At 42.0% G+C, this 26,039-nt stretch overlaps 1 protein-coding gene across 1 annotated transcript; it reads right to left on the bottom strand.

The window, feature by feature from the left end:
• Positions 1–285: 285 nt before the first annotated feature.
• LOC142162759 (uncharacterized) lies at positions 286–1,245 on the bottom strand. The gene has a single exon (XM_075219470.1). It carries the CDS (start codon positions 1,243–1,245, stop codon positions 286–288), a length of 960 nt encoding a protein of 319 aa, XP_075075571.1.
• Positions 1,246–26,039: the final 24,794 nt, after the last annotated feature.

The raw sequence follows: 26,039 nt of genomic DNA, 5'->3' as shown, positions 1-26,039 counted from the left end.
CAATGGTGTTTTTTTAGTCAGTAACTACAGCCACTAAGTCGTCTCTAGTTTGTTCAAATTCTCCTAATTCTAAGGTCAAAGAATCCCTATCCTCCACAAGACTATGAAAAGAAGTGATTAATACATCAGCTAAAGACATGAGTTTTTTTGGAGAGTAGGATTTCAGATTTCTCTGAACATCCCTTAAATTTACCTCTTTGTAGCCATTGTCTTCATCATCATCATCTGATTGAGCCATCAAAGCAAAAGTTGAGTCATTTCCAGTCTTTTCGCCTTTAACTGCCATCATGGAACTACCACCAATATCAGATTCATCTTCAGACTCACTAGATGAACCCCCCCCCATGCTGCAAGAGCCTGTCTCATCATATTGTCAGCAGATCTTTTTCTCTTGAAGTCCTTTACAGGGACCGGGTTCGTCTTAGCTATTTTCTCATGATGGTTCTTGGAGAATTCTTGCTTCAAGAGAGGACAGTCTTTCAAGAAGTGTCCAGGCTTTCCACACTTGTAACAAAGATCACAGTTTCTTGGTCTGTTAGAACTGTTCCTTTTTAGCATTTCTCCATTTCTTCTGACCATCTTCTGAAATATTTTGGTTAGGTAAGCCATGTCACTGTCTTTCTCACCTGAATCATTGTAATCGGCTTTAAGTACCAGGTTCTTTTCCTTCTTTGGTTCTCTTCTTTCATTGTTTATCTTTCTCTTCAACTCATAGGTCTTCAAGTTTCCGATCAGCTCTTCTATGGTCAGCTCCTGTAAGTCCTCTGATTCAGCAATAACATTCACTTTGCTTTCCCAAGAGTTAGGCAGAAAATTGAGGATTTTCCTTACTAGCTTGTTTCTGGGAATAGTTTTATCAAAGGAGTGTAACTCATTTATGATGGAAGTGAATCTCGTGTGCATATCTTGAATGGATTCATCATCCCTCATTTTTAAGAGTTCATACTCGATAGTGAGTATATCAATCTTAGACTGTTTTACTTGTGTAGTTCCCTCATGAGCTGTTTGCAAAACTTCCCATATCTCTTTGGCAGTGTCACAGGTGGAGATTCTATTGTACTCTTCAGGTCCTATTCCACATACTAGAATTTTCTTGGCACGAAAATTTTTCTCCACAACTTTCTTGTCTGCCTCAGTGTACTCTTTGCTGGTTTTTGCCATTGAAAATGGAAGTTCCTCTAATACCTTGGTTGGAACATAAGGACCATCGCATATGATATCCCATAACTCACAATCCTCAGCCATGATAAAATCGTGCATTCTTGTTTTCCACCACCCATAGTATTGTCCATTGAACTTGGGTGGTCGGTATGTAGAGTGACATTCTTCCAAATTTGGTGGAGCAACCATGAGGATCCTTCCTAGGTATTAGCCTGATAGGAGGAACCTGCTCTGATACTAATTGTTAATTTGTATGAGTCCACCAAACAGTGGAGTACCTAGTCCTCTACAAGATTCTACTGAGAAGGCTAATAAACAGTACGTAAATAAAGCAGAGGATTTTTACGTGGAAAAATACCACACAAGGGGATCAAAAAACCACGACCTACACCTGTAGGCTTTTAACTTCACTAACTTGTAAAGAACCTATTACAAGCCACTTTGTAATGACTCCATTACAAAGGATTTACTCAACTAACTTGTGGTACTCTTACCATAATCCACTTTGTGACATACTAGTTACAAAGGCTTTTACTAACTTGTGATGCTCTCGCCACAAGCCACTTTGTAACTCTATAATTACAAAGACTTTTGCTTATGACTAAATCTAGTCACAACATAAACTCAAGGAGTTTACAGATTTACAAGAGGATTCCTAATCACACGCTTCTAGTTAAGCAGTTTAGGAGATACAATAAGTACAATCACAAAGTTACAACTCAACTAGGACAACAACAATCTATCTTTTAGGAACTGGTCCATAGTTGCGTTCAACTTTGTTCTTCAAGCTTGTGAGGATTGATTTCTCTGTTTTTGGCAAGAAGCTTGAATAAGAAACTGAAACCTTCAAGTGATGTTTTGTATAAGCACATTGTAGTTACATCTGATCACATCATTTGAAATGATGTGAGCACCTTAGTTGGTCAGAGAATGAGTGGGCATTGGAGACAGTGCAATGCGGTAGAAATAGTGCAGTCAGTCACTTCATTTCCAGCTGTGACCAATTGACTTGTACTGTGATGAGGAAACCACAAGGGTATAAGATCCTTATTTGGTTTCCTATATCCTGAAGCTATAGCAATTAACCTTTAGCTTGAAATTCGTTAAGCTTGCAGTAGATTCCAAGTAGATCAGGTTCCCTATTTGGTTCTTAACACTAATTTTTTTAGATCACCAAAACATAAGGCAAGCTCATTTAAAACCTATCAATTTCGGACAAAGGCACGCAATTTACATTGTAGTTTTCGAGAGCTGTGCAGCGAGAGTTGGGCACTCATGTTGAGTTGAGCACATCATTTCACCCTCAAATGGACGGATAGTCCGAGCGCACCTGTCACGCCACAAAAACCGAGGGGCGCGACCGGCGCTCGATCGGGTAACCCCCAGCCAAGCGGACATGGGTGCCTTTCCTATTCCACGTGATACCCTGCGTTCCATTACCCATTAACCAAGTGAAATAGCCATTTATAAATTTAAACACATTCTTATGAGATTTACATAACATACATAGTTACTTAGCGTGGTTTACAAGTTATACTGCCCCAAATACATAAGTACATAACCCACATTTCCTGTCTACGGAGCCTCTAGAGATACAAAAGAGTGTTACAATACTTGTCGGTAACAAGGATCCGGCTATACCTTACGCAAATACCAAAATAAAATTTTCGGGAGGATAAGCGGCATAAGCCACGTAGGGCCCCGAGAGGAAAGGGGCTCACCAATTCAGCTGATGGGAGGTGAAGGAGTGGTACTGTCGGTGGGCTGGAGTACCTGTTATGGAACCACCTACAATCATAACACGAATGTAGCACCCCCGGCAAAAGGGACGTCAGTACATTTGAATTGTACTGGTATGTATGAACAAACTTTACCCCAAGTAAAATCAAGAAATACACAGATAACAAACAGTAATAGAATCAACAATCAAATGCACATGAAAGGAACAACCAAAGCCAAACAAACTCCACAATCTCTCATTTTCCCCTTTCAACATTATTTCATCACATCAATGATTTCACAACTTTCACATATTTTTATTTCAATAGTGATTTCGATCACTTTCCCACCCTTATAACCTCGACCACCCTTATCACCACAACCCACACCTTATAACTTCGTGTTGCGACGCGCAACCCGATCCCACCGGACAATTACATTTCACACAACAACAGTAGTTCACAGTTCAATCACATGGCTTCAGGCCATCCAGAATATCATTTCACAACAACAACAATTCACAAGAGTTTTCATAAACATCAATACCAATTCCATCATATACAATAACCCGTATACAATTCAAGTCACAACGATAATTGCCCACAACAAGTCACAGATGATATTACCACCGTTGTTTCAATTGCATCAATTACGATTTCTTTTCTATCATTTGTTACATAGCTCTTACCACATAAACACATTCACACACACACTTGGTTTGTTGCCATTCACTTACACCATTATATCGCGAGACTTAACCAACAACATTCAAGGCATATTAATGACAAGACTTCGCAAATAGTCCACATAAGTAACACATACCAATTACTCGTACACCAAACAAGGTGACTTTAGAAAGGTTAAAGTTAGCAATACATACCTGGAGTCGAATTCCCTTTTTAAATTCTACTTTCAATTCACCAACAACCTAGTACCGTCAATCTAGTTCACAAGTTAACACATATAACTTAGAATTGAAGTTCACAAACTCAACCCGAACATACTTAGGTTATCAACCCCTCTTTTGCAAATCTTTACTTCTACCCAATTCCTCTTACTAGATTCTATGTTTTAAAAGACATGCATGTGTATTTCAACTTCCATTTTCAAGAATCAACGCATGAGAATCCCCCTTTTTGTTTAAATTTAAAAACAAATGAAAAAGGTTTGGGGATTTTACCTGCAAGAACGGAGATGAAGACAATTACTTGAAATTTCCCGGCCTGGATGACTTTGAAAAATCAAATTGACGGAGATAAGACTTTCTCTCTCAAGAATTCTCTCTTCCTTCTCTCTAGTTTTGTTCAGAAAATAGGTTAAAATGAGGGGTTGGGGTGTTTTATTGAAGAAGGGGTCGGGTTTAAAATTTAAAAAAATAGGAGCCCGAGTTAGGTATGCGATTGCACTTTTCGATCGCAGAGTGGAAATGCGGTTCGCAGAATGGACCGCAAAAGTGCTCCCAAAATCTGAACACACTACCTGGGTATGCGGCAGAAATGTGGTCCGTATACCCGTTCTGCGGTTGCATAATGCACCACAGAACTGCCTCTCTCAAAAATTCCAAGGGAAATATGCGACGACTATGTGGTCCGCATATCGGTTATGCGATCTCATATCGGACCGCATATTTAACCTCAAATTCGACCAACACACTGACTCACTTTGCGGTGATTATGCGGTCCACATACCTGATATGCGACCGCATTCTCGACCGCAGAATCACATTTTTGGAAAATAACATTTCTTGACTTTTTATAGCATAGATCAGTACAAAAGATCCGAATTGCGGCGAGCAAGCTCGCCACGAAGAATTTTACACATTCCTAACACATATTCGGGACATGGCACCACGAGCTACCAGGTTTTGAGTACTAGTTTTCATGGTGCCTTACATCCTCCCCCACTTAAAATCATTCGTCCTCGAATGAGGATTTTGGAAATCGGTTGGTTTTGAAAACATGATATGCAAACTCCCAATTTTTTTTGGAAATATTTTGCCAGAGTTTCCTTTGCAATTAAACTTATCTACCTATCAGAGAACCCCCGAAACATTATTTCCAAGCACCATTACGCTATTCCTATTATCCCTATAACTGGTATACAAATCATTACCTCAACACCTGCACATAATTTGGTCACTTCAATGAGCCCCATACAGTTCAACCACTTCAATACACTATACGCATTTCAATTAATCATTACCAATCTACACTACCTTTAATCATTCACTTATCACAAGAGTTCTTACAAATCTTTCATTTACCAAAAAGGGGCTTGCGCATGACTCAATTAATCACAACACATACAATTCTTGCACAACTTGAGGAGTTACAATAGTAAAACATTTAGGGGGAAAATATGGGGTGTCTTTGCACCAGATTGAATACAACATCAGTTTACTTAGAGACAAGAGTTTGCACGATCACTACTAGACTTGTTCAAACAGATGGGGATATTTTTCTTTCATTTCACTTTCCGCTTCCTACGTGGCTTCCTCGACTTGTTGACTTTGCCATAACACTTTAACTAAAGCAACTTCCTTGTTTCTCAATTTGCGGACTTGCCTATCAAGAATAGCGACCGGAATTTCTTCATATGATAACTCTTCATTGACCTCGATAGCCTCGATTGGCACGATGGTGGATGGGTCTCCAACCACTTTCTTTAACATAGACACATGGAATACCGGGTGCACTAATGACATTTCAGGGGGCAATTCCAGTCTATAGGCCACCTGTCATATCCTTTGAGTGACCCGATACGGCCCGACATATCTAGGACTCAACTTCCCTTTCTTCCCAAATCGCATGACTCCCTTCATAGGAGATACCCTCAAGAACACCCAATCATCTACTTGGAATTCCAATTTTCTTCGACGAATGTCCGCATAAGATTTCTGGCGACTCTGAGTAGCTTTCAGCCTTTCTTAAATGATTTTAACTTTTTCCATAGCCTGGTGCACGAGATCTGTCCCTAACAATTCTACTTCACCCACTTCGAACCAACCAATCGGAGACCTACATCTCCTCTCATACAATGCCTCAAATGGGGCCATCTGAATGCTAACATGAAAGCTGTTATTGTAAGCAAATTCTATAAGTGGCAAGTGATCATCCCAATTACCTTTGAAATCCAAGACACAAGCCCGTAACATATCTTCAAGCGTCTGAATAGTCCACTCCGCTTAACCATCAGTTTGCGGATGGAAAGTCGTGCTGAGATTCACCTGAGTACCCAAACCTTGCTGAAATGTCTTCCAAAAATTAGCTGTGAAATGGGCCCCTCGATCTGAGATAATAGAAAGTGGAGCGCCATGAAGCCTTACTATTTCCTTGATATACAATTGAGCATATTGTTTCGCAGTGTCCGTGGACTTGACTAGCAAGAAGTGAGCTGATTTGGTGAGTCGATCCACTATTACCCAAATTGAGTCGAACTTGCACTGAGTGCGAGGTAACCCTACCACGAAATCCATGTTGATTATCTCCCATTTCCACATTGGTATTTCCATAAGCTGAGTTAACCCACCGGTCCGCTGGTGCTCAGCTTTTACTTGCTGACAATTCGGACATTTAGATACAAAGTTCGCCACACCCCTCTTCATACCGTTCCACCAATAAATTTCCTTGAGATCACGGTACATTTTCGTCGAACTTGGGTGCACAGAATACCTGGAATTATGAGCCTCCGCCATTACCCTCCCCCGAATATTATCCACATCTGGAAAACATAGCCTACCTTGACATCATAATACACCATCCTCACCACCGAGTGAAAATGTCGAAGTCTTGTTATTCAAACCTGCCTCCTTCATCTGTGCTAATGCTGGATCAATGAGCTGCTTTTCCTTGACTTCCGCTACCAATGACGATTCTGCTCCATTACGCACCATAACCTTCCCCTCGTCTGAGGTCGAAATACGAACCCCAGACTGGCCAATTGATAAACCTCCCAATCCAAAGGCCTCTGATCCGCTCTCAAGTGAGCCAAACTACCCATGGACTTCCGACTGAGAACGTCGGCCACCACATTCGCCTTTCCTGGATGGTATAAAATATCCATATCATAATCCTTGATCAATTCTAACCACCGCCGCTGCCTTAAATTTAACTCCTTCTGCTTGAACAAATATTGGAGACTCTTGTGGTCCGAGAACACATCCACATGGACCCTATAAAGATAATGCCTCCATATTTTCAAGGCAAATACAACTGCCGTAAGCTCCAAATCATGCGTCGGATAATTCTTCTCATGATTCTTAAGTTGCCTTGAAGCATACGCTATAACCTTCCCATGTTGCATCAACACACACCCCAAACCGACCCTGGAGGCATCGCAATAAACCACAAATACTTTCGTGCCTTCCGGCAAGGTCAATATCGATGCCGAGGTCAATCTCGACTTCAATTCCGAAAAACTTTTCTCACAAACGTCGGACCATTGGAAATTAACTGTTTTCTGCGTCAACTTAGTCAAAGGGGAGGCGAGGGTAGAGAATCCCTCCACAAACCTCCGATAATACCCCGCTAAACCCAAGAAGCTACGGATCTCTGTCGGGGTCGTGGGTCTAGGCCAATCTTTTACTACTGCAATCTTTTGGGGATCCACCTAAATCCCTTCACTAGAAACAACATGGCCCAGAAAGATAACGGACTCCAACCAAAATTCACATTTTGAAAATTTAGCATACAACTGGTGCTGATAAAGGGTCTGCAGAACTGCCCTGAGGTGATCGGCATGATCCTCCCGGCTCCGAGAATAAACAAGGATGTCATCAATGAAAACAATCACAAAAGAGTCTAGAAATGGCTTGAAGACCCGATTCATAAGATCCATGAAAGCTGTCGGGGCGTTGGTTAGCCCAAAAGACATGACCAAGAATTCAAAGTGACCATAGCGAGTTCTGAAAGCGGTCTTAGGAATATCCTGTTCTCTGATCTTCAATTGGTGATACCCGGACAGTAGATCAATTTTGGAAAAGAACCTCGCACCTTGCAATTGGTCGAACAAATCATCTATCCGAGGCAAAGGATATTTATTCTTGATGGTGACCTTGTTAAGCTGCCGATAATCAATACACATCCGGAGCGACCCATCCTTCTTTCTGACAAAAAGAACCGGGACCCCTCACGGTGACACAATTGGCCATATGAACCCCTTTTCTAATAAATCCTTCAGTTGTTCATTTAACTCCCTTAACTCCGCTGGTGCCATTCTGTATGGTGGAATAGATATCGGCCGCGTATCTGGCAATACATCAATCCTGAAATCAACCACCCTATCTGGCGGGATCCCTGGAAGCTTGTCCGGAAACACTTCAAGAAACTCATTCACGACTGGCACGGACTCAGGGACAGACACTTCTGAAGTGGTGTCCGCCACCCGGACCAAATGGTAGATACACCCCTTCCTAATCATCTTCGAAGCCTTAAGGTAGGAAATAAACCTACCTTTCGGCACCACACCATTTCCCTTCCACTCAATAACCGGCTCATTAAGGAACTCAAGCCTCATGACTCTCGTTCGGCAGTCAAGTTTAGCAAAGCACAAATAAAGCTAGTCCATTTCCATAATCACATCAAAATCCACCATTTCAAGCTCAATAAGATTGGCCGTGGTAGCACGACCATATACCATGACAACACAATTCCTATAAACTCGTGTGGCTGTAATAGAATCACCAACCGGAGTCGATACAGAGAACGGCTCATGAAGCTGTTCGGGTTCTACCCCAAAACTTGAAGCAATGAATGGGGTGACATAAGACAAAGAGGACCCCGGATCAATAAGAGCATAACAATCAATGGCCTGAACAGACAAGATACCTGTAGCAACATCTGGGAAGGCCTCTGCACTCTAGTGACCACTCAAGGCGTAAAACCGGCTGGATATACCTCTACCACGAGCTCCACCCCTAACTACACCGTGCCCTGCTGGGGCTGGAGGACGCACAGATGATGTGGCAGCTGAAGAATCGGATGACTGAGAAAATCCCCTACCCATGCCCTGACTGGGCGCACGGTAGTCCCGCTGGATATGACCTCTCACCCCGCATCTATAACACACCAGAATATCCAAATAACAAGTCTCAGAATGGAACCTCCCACACTTGGGGCATGAAGCCCTCCTCTGCTGCTGTGATCTCCTCCTGGACGACCGGAATGATAGGGTCTCCTACTGTCTGAACCTGATCTCAAGTGACTGCTCTACTGATAAATGTGCACAGATGGTGGTGCGCTTGCTGAGGGCTGGGCATATGGCTGGGATGGCTCTCTCCCTAGAACTGGTCTCCCTGAGTGACCCGCTGATCGGGCCCTGCTGCTACTCTCCCTTTCTGCCTGTATTTTCAACTTCCTAGCCTCTGTGGCCTGAGCGAACCCCACAGTCTTCCCATAATTCATATCTGAGTGTAAGGCCGCTGTAGCAGCCTCATTCACCACCAAAGGACTAAGACCCTGAACGAATCGCCGAACTCGAGCATCCATGATCGACACTAACTGAGGAGCATACTTGGACAACCTCACAAACTCCATGTGGTACTCCCAAACACTCATACTGCCCTGCTTGAGGACCTCAAACTCTATGGCACGGGCCGCCATTGTCTCGGCAGGCAAGAAGTGGTCCATGAATGTATCTACAAACTCATCCCATCTAGCCGGAGGTCTTCCCTCCCCACGAGAATCCTCCCACATCTCGAACCACGAATACACTGCTCCCCTCAACCTGTATGAAGCCAACTCAACCCCTTCCGTCTCTGTAGCCTTCATCACTCGAAGGGTCTTATATATTTTATCAAGGAAATCCTGCGGATCGGCCTCTAGGTCTGTGCCCGTGAACTCTGGAGGTGCCAACTGCAGAAATTGGTTGACTCTGGAGCTGGCGGAATCTCCCTGTCCGCTAGGGGCGTAGGGGCATCATGAGATCTCTGGTCCTGAGCGGCCACTAACTGGGTCAACATATGGATGGCTCTTCTAAGGTCCCCATCAGAAACCCCGGGACCGGAAGCTTGAATTGCATCGAGATCAGGAATATCAGCGGGAGGGATGGTAGCACCCTCTGCCGCAGCTAGAACAAGAATACTTGGATCTGGAATAGATGGGCTAGGCAGATTCAAGACCGGGGAGTCACTCTCACCCACGGCATTAGGTACATGATTCACAGCCACACTTGGGGTGGCATTGGCCCCGAGGCCGAGTCTAGCTCTCTTCTTAGGTGCCATTACTAAATATTTGGAACAGAACACGAGTTAGATGTAAATACTTACACTTTTCACTTCACCGCACAATATAGAGTAACAAGAAGAAGGTAATTTCCTAAATGCCCATGTAGCCTCCAACTTATAGATGTGGTCGACAACACACCGATAAGAAGGACTCTACTAGACACGGCTCCGAGACATCCTAGGATACTTTAAAACCTTAGGCTCTGATACCAAGTTTGTCATGCCCCAAAAACCGAGGGGCGCGACCGGCGCTCGACCGGGTAGCCCCCAGCCAAGCGGACCTGGGTGCCTTTCCTATTCCACGTGGTACCCTGCGTTTCCATTACCCATTAACCAAGTGAAATAGCCATTTATAAATTTAAACACATTCTTACGAGATTTACATAACATACATAGTTACTTAGCGTGGTTTACAAGTTATACTGCCCAAAATACATAAGTACATAACCCACATTTCCTGTCTATGAAGCCTCTAGAGATACAAAAGAGTGTTACAATACTTGCCGGTAACAAGGCTCCGTCTATACCTTACGCAAATACCAAAATAAAATTTTCGGGAGGATAAGCGGCATGAGCCACGCAGGGCCCCGAGAGGAAAGGGGCTCACCAATTCAGCTGACGGGAGGTGAAGGAGTGCTACTGTCGGTGGGCTGGAGTACCTGTTATGGAACCACCTACAATCATAACACGAATGTAGCGCCCCCGGCAAAAGGGACGTCAGTACATTTGAATTGTACTGGTATGTATGAACAAACTTTACCCCAAGTAAAATCAAAAAATACACAGATAACAAACAGTAATAGAATCAACAATCAAATGCACATGAAAGGAACAACCAAAGCCAAACAAACTCCACAATCTCTCCTTTTCCCCTTTCAACATTATTTCATCACATTAATGATTTCACAACTTTCACATATTTTTATTTCAGTAGTGATTTCGATCACTTTTCCACCCTTATTACCTCGGCCACCCTTATTACCTCGGCCACCCTTATCACCACAACCCATACCTTATAACTTCGTGTTGCGGCGCGCAACCCGATCCCACCGGACAATTACATTTCACACAACAACAATAGTTAACAGTTCAATCACAAGACTTCAGGCCATCCAGAATATCATTTCACAACAACAACAATTCACAAGAATTTTCATAAACATCAATACCAATTCCATCATATACAATAACCCGTATACAATTCAAGTCGCAACGATAATTTCCCACAACAAGTCACAGATGATATTACCACCGTTGTTTCAATTGCATCAATTACGATTTCTTTTCTATCATTTGTTACACATCTCTTACCACATAAAAACATTCACACACACACTTGGTTTGTTGCCATTTACTTACACCATTATATCGCGAGACTTAACCAACAACATTCAAGGCATATTAATGACAAGAATTCGCAAATAGTCCACATAAGTAACACATACCAATTACTCGTACACCAAACAAGGTGACTTTACAAAGGTTAAAGTTAGCAATACATACCTGGAGTCGAATTCCCTTTTTAACTTCTACTTTCAATTCACCAACAGCCTAGTACCGTCAATCTAGTTCACAAGTTAACACATATAACTTAGAATTGAAGTTCACAAACTCAACCCGAACTTACTTAGGTTATCAACCCCTCTTTTGCAAATCTTTACTTCTACCCAATTCCTCTTACTAGATTCTATGTTTTAAAGGACATGAATGTGTATTTCAACTTCCATTTTCAAGAATCAACGCATGAGAATCCCCCTTTTTGTTTAAATTTGAAAACAAATAAAAAAGGTTTGGGGATTTTACCTGCAAGAACGGAGATGAAGACAATTACTTGAAATGTCCCGGCCTGGATGACTTTGAAAAATCAAATTGACGGAGATAAGACTTTCTCTCTCAAGAATTCTCTCTTCCTTATTTCTAGTTTTGTTCAGAAAATAGGTTAAAATGAGGGGTTGAGGTGTTTTATTGAAGAAGGGGTCGGGTTTAAAATTTAGAAAAATAGGAGCCCGAGTTAGGTATGCGATTGCACTTTGCGATCGCAGAGTGGAAATGCGGTCCGCAGAATGGACCGCAAATATGCTCCCAAAATCTGAACACACTGCCTGGGTATGCGGCAGAAATGCGGTCCGCATACCCGTTCTGCAGTCGCATAAAGCACCACAGAACTGCCCCTCTCAAAACTTCGAAGGGAAATATGTGACGACTATGCGGTCCGCATATCGGTTATGCGATCGCATATCGGTTATGCAATCGCATATTTAACCTCAAATTCGACCAACACACTGACTTACTTTACGGCGATTATGCGGTCCGCATACCTAATATGCGACCGCAGAATCACATTTTTGGAAAATAGTATTTCTTGACTTTTTATAGCATAGATCAGTACAAAAGATCCGAACTGCGGCGAGCAAGCTCGCGGCGAAGAATTTTACATATTCCTAACACATATTTGGGACTTGGCACCATGAGCTACCAGGTTTTGAGTACTAGTTTTCATGGGGCCATACAGCACCATTCAGGTATTGGAGGACATGTTACACAGTTGTGTCATTGATTTTGGGGTTCATGGGACTAGTTTCTACCACTTGTGGAGTTTTCTTACAACAACAGTTATCAGTCGAGTATTCAGATGTCTCCGTATGAGGCTTTATATGGAAGGCGTTGTAGATATTCAATGGGTTTGTTTGAGCCGGGTGAGGCTAGGCTTTTTGGTACAAACTTGGTTCGGGATGCTATGGACAAGATGAAAGTGATTTAGGAGCGGCTTCGGACAACACAGTCAATACAAAAGAGTTATGCTGATATAAAGGTCCGTGATGTGTCTTACATGTTTGGGGAGAAGGTCTTGTTGAAGGTTTCACCCATGAAGGGTGTCATGAGGTTTGGAAAGAAGGGCAAGTTGAGCCCTTGATTTATTGGGTTGTTTGAGGTGCTTTAGAGGATTGGGGAGGTGGCCTATGAGCTTGCTTTGCCACCTAGATTGTCAGGTGTGCATTCAATATTTCATGTTTCTATGCTTCGGAGGTATATCGACGATCCGTCTCATGTCTTGGATTTCAGCACATTTAAGTTAGATGGTGAATTAACTTATGATATGGAGCCAGTAGCTATTTTAGAGCGGCAGGTCTGAATGTTGAGATCAAAGGATATAGATTTAGCAAAAGTGTAGTGGAGAAGTCAGCCCGTGTAGGAGCCTACTTGGGAGATCGAGCAGGAGATGTGGAGCAGATATACACACCTATTCGAGGCTCCAAGTATGTTTTTAGACCCGATCGAGGAGAGATGTTTGTTTAAGAAGAGGATGTAACGACCCAGCCAGTCGTTTCGTGAGTTATAGCCCTGTTTCCCATTTTTCTACTTCATTTGTGCTCTTCAGATGTATTATGTCTTGTCGGGTCAGTTGGTTCGGATCTGGAGTAGTTTTGGAGTAATTGAGACACTTAGTCTCTTGTGAGAAGGTATAAGTTGGAAACGTTGACCGGATATTGGCTTATATGTAAACGATCTCAAATTTGAATTTTGATGGTTCCGTTAGCTTGGTTAGGTGATTTTGGACTTGCGAGCCCATCCGGAATATGATTTGAGGACCGTGGTAGAATTAAGCTTGAATTGGCAAAAGTTAGAATTTTGGAAATTTTGGTTGGCAGTGAAAATTTTGATATCAGGGTCAGAATGGAATTCGGAAGTTGGAGTAGGTTTGTGGTGTCATTTCTGATGTTTGTGCAAAATTTAAGGTCATTCGGACGTGGTTTGATAGGTTACGACATCGTTTGTGGAATTCGGAAGTTTAGAAGTTCTTAAGCTTGAATTTGAGTATAATTTGGTATTTTGATGTTGTTTTGGGTGATTCAAAGGTTCAACTAAGTTTGTATGATGTTATGAGAAATGTTGATAGGTTTGGTTGAGGTCCCGAGGGCCTCAGGGAGATTTTGGGTGGTTAACGGCTTGAATTGAGTTGAAGAGTGCATGCTGAAGTGCTGTTGAATATGGTGTTTTCGCACCTGTGGTGAGGAGCCCGCAGGTGTAGCCTCACAAAAGCGAGTAGGAGGTCACAGATGCGGGCAAAGCTGGATAGACTGGAATTGCAGGAGCAAAGAGGTGTGCGCACCTACGAGCCCGCAGGTGCGAGGATAGCTCCGCAGAAGTGAAGTAATGGAGTTTGGCTATTTCCGCAGAAGCGGAGGAATAAGCACAGTGTGTGTCTGCAGGTGCGAGACTTGGGACGCAGGTGCAATGTCAGTGTTTAAGTGAGTTTCTGTGGGAGTGGAGTGAGAGTTGTAGAAGCGGCTCCACATATGCGGATATTGGACCGCAGGTGCGAGTTTGCTGGGCAAAACCTATAAATAGAAGACTTCACGAATTTTTGTTCATTTCCACCATTTTGAACATGGACTTTGGAGATTTTGGGAGGATATTTGAAGGGGATTCAAGGATATTCACTAAGGTAAGTTTCTTGTGCTCTATTATCATTAGATATGGTGTTTTTCCGTTGATTTCTCATATAATTAGTGGAGTTTTGAAATGAAAATTGGGGGTTAGGGCTTGGAATTTTGGAGAGAGTAATTTGGGGATTTGAGGGACCAAATGATGTCGGTTTTGATGAAATTGGTATGGGTAGACTCGTGAGTGAATGGGCTTTCTAATTTTGTGACTTTTGTCAGATTTCGAGACGTGGGCCCATGGGGCGGATTTGAGCCCAATTAAGTAGTTTTCTTGTGGAATTGGTTACTTTGGCCTATATTGATGGTGTTGTATTAATTTTGGCTAGATTCAGGACATTTGGAGGCCGATTTGAGAGGCAAAGGAATCGCCGAGTAGGAGTTTCCTCGGATTGAGGTAAGTAACAGTTGTAAATTTGGTCTTGAGGGTATAAACCCCGGATATTGTGTCATGTGACTATTTGGAGGTGACGCACATGCTAGGTGACAGGCGTGTGAGCGTACACCGAGGGGATTGTGACTTGGTCCGGCCTGTAGAAACTGTAAACTTGAACAACATGTTGTCAGCTCTATGCTCTCTATGTGCTATGAAAGATTGAATGTAAATCATGTTAGAAACCATGCTTAGACTATATGTTGGCACTGTTGGGTCCCGTAGGTGCCGCGTTACATGTTGAATTGCTTGTTAAATGCTATTTGTACCCAGTCACAATTTTTATTCGTATATCATATCTCAGTCTCTGTTATTCTATCTGATACTTCATGTTATTGTTTTTTGGGCTGATGTCCCTGATTACCGAGAGGCTAGAGAGATTGATGACTATGTGAGGTCGAGGTCCTGATTGTGAGGATATTTATGGGATCAGGCTGCATGCCGCAACATGTTTTATTGATTTATGACTGAGTGAGGCCGAGAGCCTGATTGATTTATGCCATGATTGTCTTGTTATAACGCTTGGTTTGAAGGAGCCCCTCCGGAGTCTACACACCCCAGTGAGCGCATGCACCTACTGAGTACGAGTGCCACGTGATGAGCGATTGTGAGGAAGGGTGATTGGGAGGAATGAGTGATTGTGAGGTTGGAGTGATTGGGAGGACTAAGAGATGATTTCCTGAGAGGGAATATATGATTTCATTATTGATGCACACGATTGCCTTATGTCCATGTTTTCAAAACTGTTGAAAGATATTCTTATCTGATTTTACTTAAACTTGACTAAAATGAATTAATTTGACTTGAATTACCGGAACTTGGGAAAGCATGACTATTTTCCTTTCTGAAATTATTGAAAATGAACAAAATTTTGTGTATCTCATCACTATCTTCAGTTCCTTGTTTATTATTGTTACTTACTGAATTGGCATACTCACGTTACTCCCTGCACCTCATGTGCAGATCCAGGAGTTGTTGGACACGGACGTTGTTGATAGTACTCGTAGCTAGTCAATGGAGATCCCGAGGCAGCTGCCGGCGTTCGCAACCCTGCTTTCTTCTTCCTTATTTATCTTTATTTTCTGTATTTTGGATTCCAGACTATGTTAGGTCTTGTTACTTTTGGGTCGGCTATGTTAGATGCTCATGACTATTGATACCCCGATGTCGGGCTTTATTTCCGCACTTATGTTTTGGGGTTCACCCCGTTTTATGGCAAAGATTTCAGTTATTTTAAGAGTTTTGATTATTTTGATTATTGTTGAAAGTGTTTTGGTAATGTCGGCTAGCCTAGTATCATCGGTAGATGCCATCACGATGGGTCGTATTTTGGGTCGTGACATAGCCCATCTCAGATTTACTATCTCTCCTCTCCCTTTTTTTTGTTCCCTTCATATAATTCTCCAACTCAGCTTTTATTTCAAGTCTCCTACATGGAGACTTAATGTGAATGATACTTGTATACTATGTAAATCCAATCCCGAAACAAGATACCACCTGTTTGCTAAATGTAATTATGCTAGAAAACTATGGGGAAAACTGACTCAGTGGGCACAACTTCAGAACATAAAGTACAGTACATGGAATGAACACCTCCAGTTTGTTTGGCAATACTCCAAGGGGAAAACTGCACCAGTTAAACTCCTCAAGATGATCTATGCTGAGTATACGCATGTATTGTGGAGGGAAAGGAATCACAGGGTGTTTGTAGGGAGTAACAAAGATCACACTAGCCTGGCGAGGAAGATTGCCTGCATGTGCAACTTTAGAGCAAATGGTAATGTAAAGTGTTTAGTACAACATCTCTTCTTCTAGATGGGGTTTGTTGATAGAAATATGGATTAGGTACTTTCGTAGTCATAATCTTTTTGCGTACCTCGCTTTGAGATCTAGCTAGATGGGAGTAGCTAAGCTATGGTTTGTAATGTTGTTATTGGTGATTAATGATAAATTTAATTACCAAAATAAAAGAACAAGAAATGAGCAACAACAAAAACCAAGAAGTGGGCATGAATCTCCCAAATGAGTTTCTCGATTCTGAAATTCTAAGTTGGTATGAATTCTGAAATGCTAATAAGAATTGTGAACTATGTTCTATGTAATATTTGTTAGAGAATATGAGAGCTCGTATATTAACTTTTGTAATTGTTGAAAGTTCAAAAGAGAAAATGGTAGAATTGAAGAGAGTTAAAATCAAGCTAAAATAAATTCTAAGGTATGTAATGTATTTCTAGAAATATTCTTTGACGAAAAATGGTTAATATTTTGAAACAAAAAGAAAGAGTAAAAATACTAATATTGTCTTTGGGATTAGTATTTATTAAATCACTCCATTGATGCGCGATATTTGAGTTCAGAGAACATCGAAGAAGAGAGAATGAAAGTCGGTTCTGGAGAAAAGCTCACAATTGTATTGAAGAAGTACGTAAACATTCACAATGCTAATCTATATATACTACACATTGTTAAGCTAATTAACTTAGCGTATTTTCCAATCACTCACTAACTAACATAACTAACTAATGCTAACATATACAGCTGCTATCCTACGCCTTGCTCACCCACTATGCTGTGAGATTCACAACTGTATCCAGCTATTAGATCTTTCATCTCAACACCCTCTTCAAGCTAGGTGTTGTCAATATGTTCAAAACACCTAGCTTGGATAGTAGATGATAGTGTTGTATGCTGCCAAGTCCTTTGGTCAATATATCTGCTTCTTGATCTTCTGTTGGAACATAAACAGGATAGATTAGTCCTTCCTGCACCTTCTCCCTTATAAAATGACAGTCTATCTTTATGTTCTTGGTGCACTCATGAAATACTAGATTGTTGGCTATTTGCATTGCTGCCTTGCTATCCGTAAACAGTTTAATGGGAGTGACAACTACAACTCCCAATTCTTTGAACACTCATAGCAACCAAATCAGTTCAGAAACTGTCAATGCCATGCTTCTATACTCTGACTCTACTGAGCTTCTTGCATCTGTATTCTGTTTCTTTGACTTCCAGGATATCAAAGAATCACCAAACTTTACCAAATACCCTGTGACAAACTTCTTTGAGTTTGGAAAACTGGCCCAGTCTGCATCACTATATGTCTTCAAGGTCATGTCTCCTTTTACACTCATTAGAATGCCCAGCCCTGGCTCATTCTTAATGTACCTCACCAATCTGTGTGTTGCTTCTAGATGAGATCTTTTAGGTGCCTGCAGGAACTGACTCAAAGTGTGCACTGTATATGCAATATCAGGCCTTGTCAATGTTAGGTAAAGAAGCTTTCCTATGAGCCTTTGGTACCCCTTCACATCTGTAAGTTGTGGATCATTACTTAGATCACAATGTGCATCATATTCCACTGTTGTTAATTTCCTGTTCTCCTCCATTGGTGTCATAGATGGCTTAGAACCTGTTAGTCCTAGTTCTGCTATGAGCTCAACTGCATATTTCCTCTGGCACAGTAATATCCCCTTTTGAGACCTGCTTACTTCTATTCCCAAGAAGTACTTCAATGACCCTAAGTCTTTGATCTTAAAAGCTTTATGTAATATGTTTTTTGCTTCTTGTATTAAAGTCTCATCATCTCTTGTGATCAAAAGATCATCAACATAAATAAGAATGATAACAAGTCTATTATTTCTTCTTAGGGTGAAAAGAGAATGATCATGTCTGCCTTGAGAAAATCCTGCATGTGAAAGAGCTTTTGTAAGCTTTAAGTTCCACTGTCTTGATGCTTGTTTAAGCCCATAGAGGGATTTGAGTAGTCTACAACCCTTGTTCCTCCCTTGACTACCAAAACCAGGTGGAAACTGCATATAGACTTCTTCTTCTAAGTCACCCTGAAGAAATGCATTATAGACATCCATTTAGTAAAGATTCCACTGATGAATGGCAGCTAATACAATGACTGCCCTCACTGTAACCATTTTGACCACTGGGGAAAATGTCTCCTGAAAATCTAAGCCTTCCTGTTGACTATAGCCTTTGGCAACTAACCTAGCTTTAAACCTTTCAACCTCCCCATTTGACTTGTACTTTATCTTGTACACCCATCTACACCCAATGGGAACCTTTACTCTAGGTAAGTCAACTACCTCCTAGGTATTGTTCAAAACAAGTGCATCAACATCTGCCTTCATAGCCTCCACCCATCTAGGATCCTTTATAACCTCCACATTGGATGAAGGTTATTCCTCTGATATGACAGTTAGGAATGACTTGTACCCTTGCGAAAGAGAACTGTAATTCAGGTAGTTGGTCAAGGGATATGCATAGTTTGAGGAAGAGCTTCTTGTGTCTGGGCAAATATAATCTTTCAACCATGTTAGGGGTTTGGAATCTCTTCTAGACCTTCTGGGCTGCAGTTTAGACTCTGTAGGGGGTTGTTGGACTTTAGGGGCCTGATCAGTATCTGCTACTGCCTCACTCTCATTAGGTTGCTCAACCTGTGGCACATGGCTTTCAAGAAGTACTGTAGGTGTGTTGGATGCACAAGTCAACTCCTCTACATATTGACTCTCCATATGAGTAGGACTATTCTGATGGAATGGCTGATCATCCTGCAATTCTAGAAACAAAGGAGAATCTGTAGTTCTCTTCATAGATTGAAAAAGGAAGATGTCTTCCCTGAAGGTCACATCTCTGTTCACAAAAAACTTTTTCCCCTTGAGATCATAGAGCTTATAACCCTTCTGTAATTCTGAGTATCCCATATGGACTGCAACTATTGCCCTTGGTGAAAATTTGTCAACCTTATCTGTGATTGTAGCATAACACAAGCAACTCATGGTTCTTATATGCAAAAAACTTGGCTTGGCCTTAAGGAAAACTTTATACGGAGATTTTCCCTCTAAGACTGAGGAAGGCACTCTATTGATGAGATAGACTGCTGTGAGCACACAGTCTCCCCAGAAATGCAATGGAATACTCCCCTTGTCACGACCCAATTTCATTACAGGTCATGATAGCGCCCAACACCATTGTTAGGCAAGCCAACCTGAAGATATTAGTGAGTTCTCATTATACTTACCAAAATAATTCCATCATTTTCTAAATTTGAATTTAAAACAAGTGATAATTAGCAACGTATAATAATAGTTATACAACCCAAAAGAATAGTCTACCAATGTGTGTTCCAAGACTTGGTGTCACAAGTATATGGGCATCTAGTAGAATATAAAAAAGAATAAATCTATCCTACTGTCTAAAATAGAATAGAGAGTCAAAAACAAAGAGAGACTCCATCAAGCTACTGAACGACATAGGAAGGGAGAATCTCACCGTGGAAATCTCGGCCTACTATCAAGGATGCGCACCAGACAGATAACTGTAGTATGGGTACATAAACAATATGTACCCAGTAAGTATCCAATCTAACCTCGAAGAAGTAGTGACGAGGGGTTGACTTGACACTTACTAGGGTTAGATAATATAAGAAAGTGTTATGCTAAGAATAGATGTCATAAATAAATAACAGTTTATAGCAAGAAGTGATAGGTTCTTTCCTAGATAATATCACAGATAACCATTTACATTTCGGGACATTTACACAGTTCAAATCACAGGAAGTACCGAGCAAGAAGCATGCGCAAATAGTGCCGAGGTCGTACGGCCCGATCCAACATCAAAATAAAGTGTGCACTGCCAGAGGGTCGAACGGCGCGAACCATAGATGCATCTATTACCCCGCTCGTGAATTATACATGCGACGTGGTCAAATAGAATTAAACACAACAAACAGTTAAGCAGGAATATATCGGGGAAGCAATTACTCAAAGAAATGTCAACTTCTCTTTAAAAGGTCAAGAAAATGATGTTCCTCTTTATAAATTCATTTACCACATTCAACATGATTTAAGCAATCTAAATTGGCAACAAAGTTACAAGAATAGCACATAAAGCATACTTTTTGGTCCCAGACTACCCGGACTTAAGCATAATAGTGGCTACGCACGGACTCTCGTCACCTTGTGCGTATGTGGCCCCTGCATTTAGTGGCAAATTATTAAATTATTTCACCTATGGGATAATTTCCTCTTACAAGGTTAGAAAGGAGACTCACCTCGCTTCAAAACGTACTTCTAATATCAAGAACGTGCTCAAACCCTCAATTTGGAGCCGAACGATCCCAAAACTAATTAAACGAGGTAGGAACTAGTCAATACATGCTCAATAGTTCGTATTCTAACTATTTGAGTAATTTTCCAACCCTAAACACAAGATTCCAAAAATCCATCCCTAGGCCCACGCGCCTGGATTTCGGAATTTTTTTAGGGAAGTCGTTACCCATAACTTAAGGATCAAGAATATATAATTTCTACTTCATTCCATAACAAATTTCATGTTTAAATCTTGTTTTTATCAAAATCGTAGGTTCTTCTCAAATCCCATGATTTTTACTAATTGTTTTGTTTTAATCTACCCAAAACCCAAGTATTAAACTCCCATTAAGTAGAAATAACTTACCTCACAATGCTAGGTTGAAATCCCCTCTTTGAAAGCTCCCAAATCGCCCAAGTGTAGAAGTGAAATGAAATAAAATTGCCTAAGTACCGTTTTTAAAAGCTGTGCCCAGGCCTCTAATGTCTCATTTGTGATACTAGGTTCGCAAATGCGAGGTCGCAAATGCGACAAAAGCCTCGCAAATGCGAAGCCTGGGCTTAGGCTGCTGTGGTCGCAAATGCGAACCAAGAGTCGCAATTGCGACTTCTGATGGATCGCAAATGCGGCAGAGTTATCGCAAATGTGAACTCTGCCTGGGTCGGGCTCCTTCGCAATTGCGAAGCCCTCCTTGCAAATGTGAGGTCGCATTTGCGAACACATCTCCCGTAATTGCGAGATCTGCTGCAACAGCCAAAAATACCATAAATCTGGTGTGTTTTCTACTCCTCCACCGCGTTCGAAACTCACCCGAGTCCTCGGTGCTCCACACCAAATACTCCCACAAGTTTAACAACATCATACCAACTTGCTCGTGTGACCAAATCGCAAAATAACATCTAAAACTATGGATTTATCACCAAAACGTATGAAATCCTTAAGAACATTTGAGATTCCTATTTCTCAACCGGATGGGTCCGAATCACGTCAAATTAGTCATGTTTCTCACCAAATTTCACAGACTTGACTTAAATGTTATATTAGACCTATACTGGGCTCCGGGACAAACATAGGGCCCGATACCAACATGGTCAAACATTATTCCATTTCCTTAAATCCTTAGATTTTCAGTTTAACAATTTTTAACAAAAATTCATTACTCGGGATAGGGACCTCGAAATCGATTTCGGGCATACGCCCAAGTCCCATATTTTACCATGGACCTTCTGAGACCGTCAAAACACAAGTCCGGGTCCGTTTACTAAAAATGTTGACCAAAGTCAAACTTGGCCTTTTAAGCCAACCTTAAGGAACTAAGTGTTTCAATTTCAATCCAAACTTTTCCAAATCCCAAACCAACCATCCTCGCAAGTCATAAATCAGTTAAAGCAAGTATAGGAAGTCTTATTTAGGGGATCGGGATCCTAGAAAGCAAAACGACCGGTCGGGTCATTACATTCTCCACCTCTTAAACAAACGTTCGTCCTCAAACGAACATAGAAAAGTACCCGAGCTAGGGAAAAGATGGGGATATCTGCTCCGCATGTCCTCCTCATACTCCCAGGTCGCCTCCTCGACGGGTTGGCCTCTCCACTGGACCTTTACCACAGAAATCCTTTTGGATCTCAATTGGCGATCCTGCCTATAAATAATGGCAACTGGCTCCTCCTCATAACCCAAACTCTCATCCAGCTGAATAGTACTAAAGTCTAACACATGAGACAAGTCGGCGTGATATCTCTGAAGCGTAGACACGTGAAAAACTAGATGGACTCCCGATAAGCTGGGAGGTAAAGCAAGCTCATAAGCAACCTCCCCAACTCGTCTCAACACCTCAAATGGGCCAATAAACCTTAGGCTCAACTTGCCCTTCTTCCTGAATCTCATGATACTCTTTATCGGCGAAACTTTCAAGAAGACCTTCTCGGCGACCATGAATGATACATCACGCGCCTTTTGATCCGCGTAACCCTTCTATCTGGACTGAGCTGTGCGAAGTCTTTCTTGAATCAACTTTACCTTTTCCAAGGCATCTTTCACCAAGTCTATACCATACAACTTAGCATCACCAGGCTGAAATCACCCGATAGGAGAACGACATCGCCGACCATATAAAGCCTCAAATGGAGCTATCTCGATGCTGGATTGATAGTTGTTATTGTAAACAAACTCTGCCAAGAGAAATAACTGATGCCACTGCCCTCCAAAGTCAATCACATATGCTTTAAGCATGTCCTCCAAAATTTGAACTATCCGCTCCGACTGTCCGTCGGTCTGAGGATGAAGTGCAGTGATGAGCTCCACACGGGTCCCCAACTCGCTCTGAACGGCTCTCCAGAAATGGGAAGTGAACTCAGGGCCTCTATCTGATATGATGGAAACAGGCACACCTTGCAACTAGACTATCTCCCGAATGTAAATCTGAGCCAACCTCTCTGAAGTATAAGTAGTCACAACCGAAATAAAGTGTGTCGACTTGGTCAACCTGTCAACAATGGCCCACACTGCATCAAACTTCCGCAAGGTCTGGGGCAACCCAACTACGAAGTCCATAGCAATGTGCTCCCACTTCCACTCAGGTATAGGCATCTGCTAAAGTAGGCCACCTGGCCTCTAGTGTTCATATTTAACCTATTGGCAATTCAAACACCCAGCCACATACTCCACTATGTCTTTTTTCATCTGCTGCCACCAATAATGCTGTCTCAAGTCACGATACATCTTCGTAGCACCAAGATGAATGGAATACTGTGAACTGTGTGCCTCCTCTAGAATCCTCTCCCTCAGGTCATCAATATTAGGAACACATAGGCAACCCTAGAATCACAAAACACCATCCTCGCCAATCAAAACCTCCTTGGCACGACCCTATAGCACCGTCTCTCTGAGAACTGCCAAATGTGGATCATCGAATTGTCGGGCCTTGATCTGCCCCAATAATGAAGACTGAGCAACAATACATGCAAGGACTTGGCTGGGCTCTGAAATATCTAAGCTTACAAGTCTGTTAGCCAAGGACTGAATGTCCAAATCTAGTGGCCTCTGCTCCACTAGAATGAATGCTAAGCTACCCATACTCTCTGCTTTCCTGCTTAAGGCATCCGCGACCACATTTTCCTTTCCCGGATGATAAAGAATGGTGATGTCATAATCCTTCAGTAACTCAAGCCATCTACGCTACCTCAAATTGAGATCCTTCTGCCTGAACAAATGTTGTAGGCTGTGATGATCAGTATAAATCTCCCATGACACCCAATACAGATAATGCCTCCATATTTTAAGAGCATGAACAATCGCGACTAACTCTAAATCGTACACAAGATAATTCTTCTCATGAATCTTTAGCTGACGCGAAGCATATGTAATAACTCGCCCCTCCTACATCAATACACAACCCAAGCCAACGCAAGAAGTGTCATAATATACAGTCTACATCCCCAAATCGGAAGGTAACACTAGGACTGGTGTTGTAGTCAAAATTGTCTTGAGCTTCTGAAAGCTCGCCTCACAATTATCGAGCCAACAGAAAGGAGCACCCTTCTGAGTCAATCTAGTCAGAGGTGATGCAATAGATGAAAAGCCCTACACGAATCGACGGTAATAACCTGCTAATCCCAAGAAACTCCTGATCTCGATCATTGAAGTAGGACGTGGCTAACTCTGAACTGCCTCAATCTTCTTGGGATCCACCTTAATACTCTCTCCAGATACAATATGCCCCAAGAATTCCACTGACTCTGGCCAAAACTCACACTTAGAGAAGTTAGCATATAGCTTTTGCTCTCGCAAGGTCTAAAGCACTACTCTCAAGTGTTTCTCGTGCTCCCCCAGGCTACGTGAGTATATCAAGATGTCGTCAATGAAGACGATAACAAAGGAATCAATATAAGGTCTGAACACCCTATTCATCAAGTCCATAAACACTTCTGGGCCATTAGTTAAGCCAAAGGACATCACTAGAAACTCATAACGACCATATCTAGTACGAAAAGCAGTCATCGGGACATCTGAATCCTGAATCTTCAACTGATGGTACCCTAATCTCAAGTCGATCTTAGATAACACCTAGAACCCTGCAACTGGTCGAACAAATCATCAATAACAGTAACGGGTACTTGTTCTTAATGGTAGCCTTGTTCAACTGGCGGTAATCAATGCACATCCACATGGTCCCATCCTTTTTCTTTAAAAACAACACTGGTGCACCCCAAGGTGACACACTTGGGCTAACAAACCCCTTTGCTAACAACTCTTCACGCTTCTCCTTCAACTCTTTTGAAGCCATACGGTACGGTGGAATAGATATAGGCTGGGTAACTGGAGCCAAATCAATATCATTATCACGATCCGGTGGCATGCCAGGAAGGTTAGAAGGAAACATGTCGGCAAACTCCCGGACTACTGGAACTGAATCAATCATCGGAGACTCTACGGTGGTATCCCGAACATAAGCTAGATAAGACAAACAACCCTTCTCGACCATATGTCGATCCTTCAGAAAAGAGATAACCCGACTAGATGTATCAACTGAGGAACCCTTCCACTCTAACCTTGGCAACCCTGGCATTGCTAATGTAACAGTTTTCGCATGGCAATCTAGGATAGCGTGATATAGAGATAATCAATCCATGCCTAGGATGACCTCAAAGTCGGTCATTTCAAGCAACAGGAGATCTGCTCTAGTCTCGAAACTGCAAAATGTGACCACACAAGGCCGATAAATCTGATCCATAACTACAGAATCGCCCACAAGAGTGGACACATGAACAAGAGCGCCCAAAGGCTCACGAGGAATATCCAAGAAATGAGCAAACAGAGATGACACATATGAATAGGTAGACTTTGAATCAAATAGCACTGAAGCATCCCTACCGCAGATGGAAATAATACCTGCGATAACGACATTTAAGGCCAATGCATTTGGTCTGGTCGGAAGGGCATAGAATGGCTGGAGTGCCGGCTG

The sequence above is a fragment of the Nicotiana tabacum genome, chromosome 1, assembly GCF_000715075.1.
Source record: "Nicotiana tabacum cultivar K326 chromosome 1, ASM71507v2, whole genome shotgun sequence".
Lineage (NCBI taxonomy): Eukaryota > Viridiplantae > Streptophyta > Magnoliopsida > Solanales > Solanaceae > Nicotiana > Nicotiana tabacum.
This window is presented reverse-complemented; position numbering and strand designations above follow the sequence as displayed.